Below are 8,338 nucleotides of genomic sequence, written 5' to 3' on the forward strand. Positions count from 1 at the left end.
AGTTCTCAGGCTTTGAGGAAGGGCAAAGGGCAAAGGGCAAGAGGCCCCCTCCCCCTCCCCCTCCCCTGATGCCCAAGGGCAGCTGCCTCCTCCCTCCTCCCCTTCCATCTTTCCAGGGAAGAGGCCCCAAGGCCGTTCCTCATGCTGCTCTCTGCAGCGGCTTCTCTGCTGCTGCTGCACGGTCCGTTTTTGAGGTGGGTTAGATGATTTCATGGCTGATTTCCACTCTTGCTTGCTTTTGGCAACTCCCTCTCCCCCCCCCCCCCGGCCATTTCCAGTTTTCTATTCCCACTGTCACTTCCAGCTTATGCAAAGGATCCTTCCCATGTTGAGATACCCTGCACAGAGACGGGGCCTTCTTCAGCATGGCTCCCCCAGAACCAACGCAAGCACACAGCAACACCCCTGGCCTCCCACAGCTCATGCCACGGAAGAGTGGCTGACCCCTGGTCACTCCAGTCGTGCCCAGCATCGAGGAGGAAAGGGCTGACAGGCAGAACTCTGGGGCACCTCCCAACTCCTTCCTGTTTGTGGAGCCTGGTTGGGGCAGAGCGCCTGGGGGCCAAGAAGCCCCCCTCCTCAGCAGGGGGGCAGGGGCAGAGCTCAGCACCGCAAAGGCAGGTCCCAGAGGTTCTTGGGACTGAGAGGTGGGGCTGGACGTGGGTGCAGGGACACGGCTCCTTGGCAGGTCTGGATCTGTGGCCTGACACTGCAGAACACCTTCCCCTCCAGGCGAGGGAGAAGATGGGTGTCTTTCTTCACAATCGCCCCTTTTCCAAAAGATTGCAGAGTCAACAATTGACACTAAAAACATTTAAGACAGACAGACAATTACACTTCCTTTGTTAAGAAGTTTATAGGGTGCCTTTGGATGCTTGAAAGCAGCTGTGCGTTTTGTGGGGAATGTACATTTCAGCCCCACCCCCACCCCCGGCATATCCTGCTCTTGAGAGTCTCCCTGGCAGCTTTGTGGATTCTCTGCATCTCTGCTCTTCAACTAAACACAATTGCCCAGGTGCCTCGGAAGGACCATTGTAGTTGCATCTTGAAATAAGAGCACCGACCGCAAATTAGGAAAAGGGCAGGCATGAAGCCAGTTCACGGGGGCCTTAGAGAAGGCGAGGAGCAAATTGTCCCTGCAAATCAAAGGTCAGGCAGACAATGGGACCAGGAGGACAAAGCCTTTTGCTCAGGGCATCAGGGAGACAAGGGACAGCCCATGAGGCAGCCAGGCCTGACCCTAACCCTCCTCAGCCGTGGAATGAAGGTCACTAACTTAACTCCAATGGCTCTAGTTACAGGTAGGTAGCCGTGTTGGTCTGAGTCGAAACAAAATAAAAAAATTCCTTCAGTAGCACCTTAAAGACCAACTAAGTTTTTATTTTGGTATGAGCTTTCGTGTGCATGCACACTTCGTCAGATACACTGAAACAGAATCCACCAGAATACATAAGGGTCTGGTGGATTCTGTTTCAGTGTATCTGACAAAGTGTGCATGCACACGAAAGCTCATACCAAAATAAAAACTTAGTTGGTCTTTAAGGTGCTACTGAAGGAATTTTTTAATTTTAACTCCAATGGGGAATTCAAGAATCTTAACAAGCTCAGCAAAGAGGCAACTCTCCTCTCTTGCAGAAACTCCACTTCCCACCAAATGTTCCCAGAATATGAGGCACATTTAGCAGCCGTGGAAGGAAAGGACAGGTCCTCTCCTGGAAGGGCAACTGCTGGAACAGGAAGCAGTGAGGAGGAATGAACATCCTTTCATTCATGCAAAGAAGGAAATAAATAAATAAGAAAGGCTCCATGTAGGGAACCATGATTTTTAACTTGATCATAAAGGATCAGCAGAGAGCTGGTCAAGTTTATGGACATCATCACATTATTCAGAGTGGTGAGGGGGAAATGGACAGCCAAGGGCTCCCCAGGGTTCCCCTCCTGCCACCAAGCAAGTCAGGTGACAAAATGGCAAATGTGGTTCAATGTGATTGTTGGGTGAGGAAAGGGATCTTGAGGGTGCAGTCGCAGTGGGGAACTGCGCCATGGAAATGTCAAGTGAATGTGTCAAATCCCACGTTAGGGATCCAAAGCAAAGCTGCCTACAGGATTCCAAGTGTGACCCTGTGAGAGATTTCCATAAGGTGTCATCTAATTTTCCTTATGGAAATTTATGGTGGCTAAATATGGGGTACAGTCTGGTTCTGCTCAGTTCATCTCCAGAAGGAAGCACAGCAGAGCTGGAAAAAGCTCTAGAAAAAGGCAGGCAAAATGTTCAAGGGTGAAAAAGCAACCAACCAACAGCCCCTCCCCCCTCCCCCAAAGATTAAAGGGCTGGAGCAGCTGCCCTTTGAGGAAAGGTTGCAACAGGCTGAGGTTAGAAAATGGAGACATGATGGGTGAAATTGTGGGCCAAATGAGCAGAGCAAAGTTTCCCTCCCTCTCTCCTGCTACTAGAACCCAAGGAGGGTCAGGTCACCAAAGAAGAGGGAGATTTGGGGTGAGTGGAAGGAGGCCCTTCTTCACACAGTGAAGAGTTAAACTCTGGGATTTGCTCCCAGGAGAGGCAGTGGTGGCCACCAGCTCAGCTGGCTTGAGCCGGGGACAGTCCCAGAGGAAGAGGGACTGCAAGGGACAACTGGACAGAGAGCGCCTCCATGCCGCTTCCAGAAAATCAGGGTGGGAAGAGCCCTCCTGGGGGGGGGGGCCTTCCTTGGGGGCATCTGACTGGCGACTCTGGGAGGCCGGAAGCTGGGCTGCATGGACCCACTTTGGTCCAACTAAACCACAAGCACCACCATGACATATGAATGGATGGCACAGCTGCATTTCAGAATACCACGCACACCTGAATGGTGGCAGCGGCTGCCAGCGCCACCCCGTGTCTTTCTTGCCAGCTGCCCAGGGCCATTCTAAGCAGCCACAGCTGGAGATGAGGGGAACTGGCAAGGCTGCGATCCAAGACTTGCTCACTTGCAAATCTGGATGACTTCCATGGGACTGACTTCCAAGCAAGGGTGAAGAGGGTGCAGGACCCTGAAATGCCACTCTCCAGAGCCCAGAGATGGGCAGTGGAAACTCCCAAACTGGCCTCCAATGTCCTCATGATGACAGCAGTAAGGCAGCCTCACGCCACGCCCAGAGGGGAGCAGCGAGGGCTCCTCTTCACCCAGGCAGGCTCGAGTGGTCCAGGGCATTCTGCGTTCAGGGCTCCAGCTCCCAGCCTGCTTTCCCTAGGACTACCTTCCGGTCCTATGCCCATCTCTCTCTTTGCCCACACCCTGTCCCAAGTTTGTGGCAGGTTTCTACTGCTTACTCCAGTAGCTGGAGCTCTGAGTACCATCTCAGAAGCGCCTAGTTCTGAGACCACCCTGATGCCCCCCCCTCCAAACTCCAGGGACCCAGAAGCAGAAAGCAAGAGGCTCTCGGCTGCTGCTCTGGCCTCAGCCCACTTTGGTCCCAACACACCTCCCAAAGCACCAGCTGCTCCTCCCCTCCCAACAGCCTTTCCGCTTCTCAACACATTCACATGGCACAGCCTCCGGCCCTGAGGGGCACGCAGACCAGAGGGCACAAAGAAGGGCGCAGAAAGGTGGCGCCCAGTGTCGCCATGCGCAAGGGCTCACAGGATGGCATGATCAGCCTCACTTTAAAGCCTCCCCCAAGCTCCCTCTCTGAGCCACTGAGACCCAACACAGCGCCTGCACCCACCCAGCTTCCTGGGGCTCCCCCACCCCCAAGATCTTTCCCATAGCACCAGGGCCCAAGTGCTTCAGCCTCTTCCCGTCTGAGGGGCACAAGACCACCCACCCCATTTGAAGCCCTCCGGGGTGGCCAGCTCCCCCTGCCTTGGGGCTCTCTTGGCTGAACTGCTGGCATGTTTCAGCGCTGGGGGAATCCCGCAGGGTCCTCTTCCTCCTGGTGATGGAGCAGCAGCAACTCCAAGTCCGGGCTGGAGCAAGACTCCTTGGGCCGCCTGGCGCCCTTTTGCCCTGCGCAGGGAAGGAGGCACTGGTCAGCCGGCCCCCAACACGCAGCAGGGCTTCTGCGGCCCCCACCCCAAACCTTGGCTATGCAGGAAGCCCAAGTCCCAAGACACCCCGTCCGCGTCCCTGACATTACCTGTGGCATTGAGAGCCTTCAGCGCAACATGGAGGGAGAGCCCCAGGAGGCAGACGACGAAGCCCAGCCAGTTCAAGAGGCTCAAGTGGTCTCCCATGAGGTGCGTGGCCAGCAGAAGAGTGCAAACCTCCTGAGGACAAGAGCAGGGGCGAGTCACAGCCACCAGGACTGGCGGCCCCAGGAGCCAATCGAAAGACTCATATTGGGAAGGGGGTGGGCTGAGTGCTTCTCACAGGGGCCCAGAAGCGCCCCAGGCCTCCATGGAACAAAGGAAAGACCCCACCCCAAAGACTCCTGTGGTCCCACTTGAGGCCAAGCAAGAGGCGACTGGGGCAAGGAAGGGCCAGAGGAGGAAAGGCCACCCAATACCTTGAAAATCCCAGAGACGGACAAGGCGAGGCTGGAGGTTTTTGACACCAGGAGGAACTCCGAGAAGCCCAGCCCAAAGGCCAGCAGCCCTCCCAGGGCCAGCTTGCCCAAGAGGCCCAGCAGAAGGTCCACCTCGTGGAAACGGAAGAGCTTCTCTGACGCAGACAAGGGCAGGCCTGGGAGGAGAGAGAGAGAAAGGGCTCAGGAACCTCCAGGGCCCTTGACCTGGAAGCAAGTGCCGGGGGCTGGATTTCCAAGGGAGGGTGCTCAGCCCTAGGGGCCCTCAGGGCTCCTCCTGCCAAGCCAGGGGCCCAGGGAAGCTCAGCCCTATTCTGGGGAGGCCGACCCACCTTTGAGCAGGCAGAAACTCAGCAACAGATTGACAAACACTCCAAGGGTTTCTCTCCCCCTGCAACCAAGGAAAATATTCCTTGCAAATGACCAGGAAAGCTGAGGGGGCCACGGATGAGCTTTTTCTACAGGAAGAGGAGCTGCTCTGGTGGCTGCAAGACTGCACTGAGGCAAACAAATGATTCCCAAGTCCAAATACAGAATTTATTTGGGTTTCCACAGTGGTGACAGTTTAGATTTTAAATGTTGCCGGTTTTTAAAATTTCCTATCAACTGAATGCTTTTGGGTGCTGCCCTGTCTTGCAGCTCCAGCTCTAAATTTGTAACTTCTGTTTGCCAAGAACTAAAGAGCCAGCCCAAAACAGCCTGACGGACGTGGCTTTCCCCCTGCTCATTGTTCCCTTCCACTTATGCCTAATGCTCCATGCCTGGCATCACAGGGCACTTGTCAAGCCACATCCATTCGCTTCCCTGGGTCTACTCTGAGCATGGATACAACCCAGCACATTCTGTCTAAGCCTGAAAAAGGCTATTACACATTTTCCCATTTCTCCCCAGAATCTCCCCCCCCCCCGACTGGAGCGCTGAACGCACCAGCCAGCAGCTTTGGAAAAGGAACCCAAACCCTGCTTGGACCCCAGTGAATGTCCTAGACTGAGCCATGGTTCCCAATGTGAGGCACACACCCCACAGGGGGGCAATTTGATTTTAAGGGGGGGGGCAACTCGAGAATGAGTTATTAACAGTTAATGGCCTTTTAGGCTTCCTCTGCGTGAATAGTTCACTTTTTGAATACAGTGGTACCTCCGGTTGCGAACAGGATCCGTTCTGGAGGTCCGGCTGGATCCCGAGGTTTTCACAACTCGAGAAGAAGCAGTAGACCGCTTTCGTAACCTGAAGTTTACATTACCTGAGGCTAACATAACCCAAGGCGCTACTGTAATAAGAATGATATGTTCCATTGTGGGCGGATGAGGATTTTAGAGATGCTTAGCTGCGGCATGGCCAAAGGAAGGTTGGGAACCACTGCCCTAGAGTAAGAAACCCCCAGACAAGCACTCTTTTGGGGAACAGCTCCCCTGGGAGATTTGCCCCTGGATCCCCTGCTCTGCTGTTCCCTCAGCTTCCCGCTCAGGTGCCATTTCTGCCCCCGCCTCACCCAGACAACTTACCCTCAAAGGCAGCGAAGAGGGGGAAGAGGCCCAGGAACATGGCTGGCTGCAGGTGGAACATGGTGTCTATGGGGTTCTGGAGTCCTGCCAGGAGGGTGAGAAGGGGGAGCCCATCAAGGAGCAGGAAACGGAGCAGGAAACGGAGCAGGATGTCGCCTGCCCCCCAACACCCGCCCAAGAGGGGCACATACCCAGCTCGTCCTTCTGCAGAAGTATCTGTGTCAGCGTCCAGCGGATTCCGCCCAGGAAGGAGGCGCCCAGCACCATGGCAAAGCCCTCCATGTCAAACTGCGTCGCCTTGTAGGTGAAGAGGAAGAGCCCCCCCGCAATCAGCAGCACAACCAGCACCAGCGCCGCCCTCTGGTGGGAAGAAGAACAGCGCAGGTTGGCTGGTGCCCAACCCCCCAATAACCCCCTCCCGCTCAGCCTTGGGGGGGGGGTCGGGGGCTGGGTGCTCTCACCGGCTCCTCCAGCTTGAAGACCAGAGAGAAGAACAAGATGAAGAGGACGGCCGAGGACTTGGTCATGGTGTAGCTGCAAGGCCAGGGAGGAAGGAGGCCGTCAGGCAGGCAGGCAGGCAAGAGACGGGCAGCGTCTCCACAGCACCCCACCCCATACTCACAGCGAGACGGTGATGTACAGGAAGCTCCAGTTGCTGAGACCCACATCCAGGGCCGTGGACAGAGCTGAGAAGCAAAGAGAGAGAGGACTGAAGGAGAGGTCAGTTTTGCTTTCCCACCCACAGCTAGTCAGCCAAGACATGTCCAGGAAGCCCTCAAGAGGAGGATGACCGCAGCCCTTCTCCTTTGCCCCCAAGCGACTAGCAATCGGGGTTAGACTCCTTCTGCACATGGAGGCTCCTCAGTCAGGCATCTCGACTAGTTGCCACCTTCCTCCCCTGTGACTGAGCTACCGGCCCAATCACCACCTCTTCTGGCAGTAAAATATGGAAGCACAAATTGTACATTCTGCATTTTTCTTCTCTCTTTCCTGGGTCCCTTTCCCTGTGGACTTGCAGGTGTGAGAATCAGGAGAGGAGAAGAACCAACTGCTGCCGCCACAGAAGCAGCCGTCTTTTCACAAACCGAGAAAGACTGCGTGGAGAGGTGTGTCCTGCCCCTTCGCCTTGATCAGGCACCCCCAAACTGTGGCCCTCCAGATGTTTTGGCCTACAACTCCCATGATCCCTAGCTAAGAGGACCAGTAGTCAGGGATGATGGGAATTGTAATCCAAAACATCTGGAGGGCCAAAGTTTGGGGGTGCCTGGCCTTGATGCTTTTGGTCCTGCCGGCCAGCCGAAATTCAAGGCTAATGGTCCACCCCAGGGCCGGATTTAGGTTTGATGAGGCCCTAAGCTCCTGAAGGTAATGGGGCCCTTTCTATGTCCAGCTGTCCTTTGTCAACAACAAATTGCCACTGTTTTTTGTGTTGAGTATATGCTAGATGGTAATTAACGGACCTAATAGTTATGTAAAGCCATTTACACATAACAAATAGGAGCCTTCACAACACAAAACGCTGTTGCTGTATATCAGTTTTATTTTATTTGTTTTTTATCTTGTATTTTGGAAATGTACACCCAGTGGGTTTTTTCTTTTAATTGGGGGGTGGGACAAGAGAGTGGGGCCCTAAGCTGGAGCTTGTCTTATATGTAAATCCGGCCCTGGGTCCCCCACCCCTGACTTCCCAGGAGCAGAGGAAGAGGGAGGCACCGGCCGCCTTGGTCCTTCCTGGTCCCGCTCCCCCCTCCGGCGCCTCACCTGCGGGGCCCACCTGGCGCAGGTAGGCGGCCCAGGGCAGCAGCGGCCGGGCGGGTCTCCGGGCGCAACGGCGCGTCAGGCCCGAGAGCGTGAAGATGACCAGCAGGTGCAGCAGCGTCATGAAGAGCGGGAAGCCGAAGCTCTGCGGGGAGGAGGGGGGAGAGTGAGCCCGGGAGGCGGAGGGCGGGTGGGGGAGGGGCGACTCTCCCTCCCTCCCTCTTCCCCCCGCCCACCTTCATGATCCACTTGTTGTAGAAGGTGATGCCGATGGAGAAGGCGTAGTAAAGCAGCACCAGCGCCACCACCAGCGCCGCGGACCCCGCGCCGCCCCCCGAGCCCCCCGGGAGCCGCATCCCGCCGCGCCACGCGCCGCCTCGCCCTCCCGACTGCCGCTTCCGGCGACAGGCCCCGCCCTTTCCCGTCGGGCCGCCATAGACTCCCAGGCCAGAGCGGCCCCTTCCTCCTCCGGCGGCGAAGACGAGCTCCTCCTGGCGGCGCCTGCCCGTCACTGCACCCTGGGGAGCCCCGGGGAGGAGCCCCCGCCCCGAGAGTGGCCCGGAGGCGAA

At 56.3% G+C, this 8,338-nt stretch overlaps 1 protein-coding gene across 1 annotated transcript; it reads right to left on the bottom strand.

Moving 5' to 3' along the window:
- Positions 1 to 1,573: 1,573 nt before the first annotated feature.
- On the bottom strand, positions 1,574 to 8,174 carry SLC35H1 (solute carrier family 35 member H1). The gene is made up of 9 exons (XM_035121991.3): positions 8,006 to 8,174; positions 7,773 to 7,914; positions 6,634 to 6,697; positions 6,473 to 6,545; positions 6,203 to 6,371; positions 6,012 to 6,095; positions 4,489 to 4,664; positions 4,120 to 4,249; positions 1,574 to 3,989 (listed from the first exon to the last, which is right to left on the bottom strand). The coding sequence occupies exons 1-9, from the start codon at positions 8,123 to 8,125 to the stop codon at positions 3,880 to 3,882; spliced, it is 1,068 nt and encodes a 355-aa protein (XP_034977882.2). The 5' UTR covers positions 8,126 to 8,174; the 3' UTR covers positions 1,574 to 3,879.
- Between the last annotated feature and the right edge of the window lie 164 nt (positions 8,175 to 8,338).

This window comes from Zootoca vivipara, chromosome 7 (genome assembly GCF_965207765.1).
Source record: "Zootoca vivipara chromosome 7, rZooViv2.hap1.1, whole genome shotgun sequence".
NCBI classification, from domain to species: Eukaryota; Metazoa; Chordata; class Lepidosauria; order Squamata; family Lacertidae; genus Zootoca; species Zootoca vivipara.

What these genes read in the sequence shown, in the direction of transcription:
- SLC35H1 (XM_035121991.3), bottom strand. Translation starts at nt 8,125, where the DNA reads ATGCGGCTCCCGGGGGGCTCGGGGGGCGGCGCGGGGTCCGCGGCGCTG. An exon ending in CTGTACATCACCGTCTCGCT is followed by an intron (nt 6,546 to 6,633) that starts GTGAGTATGGGG and finishes CTGGCCTTGCAG; the next exon opens with CTACACCATGACCAAGTCCT. An exon ending in CCGTCTCTGGGATTTTCAAG is followed by an intron (nt 4,250 to 4,488) that starts GTATTGGGTGGC and finishes TCTTGTCCTCAG; the next exon opens with GAGGTTTGCACTCTTCTGCT.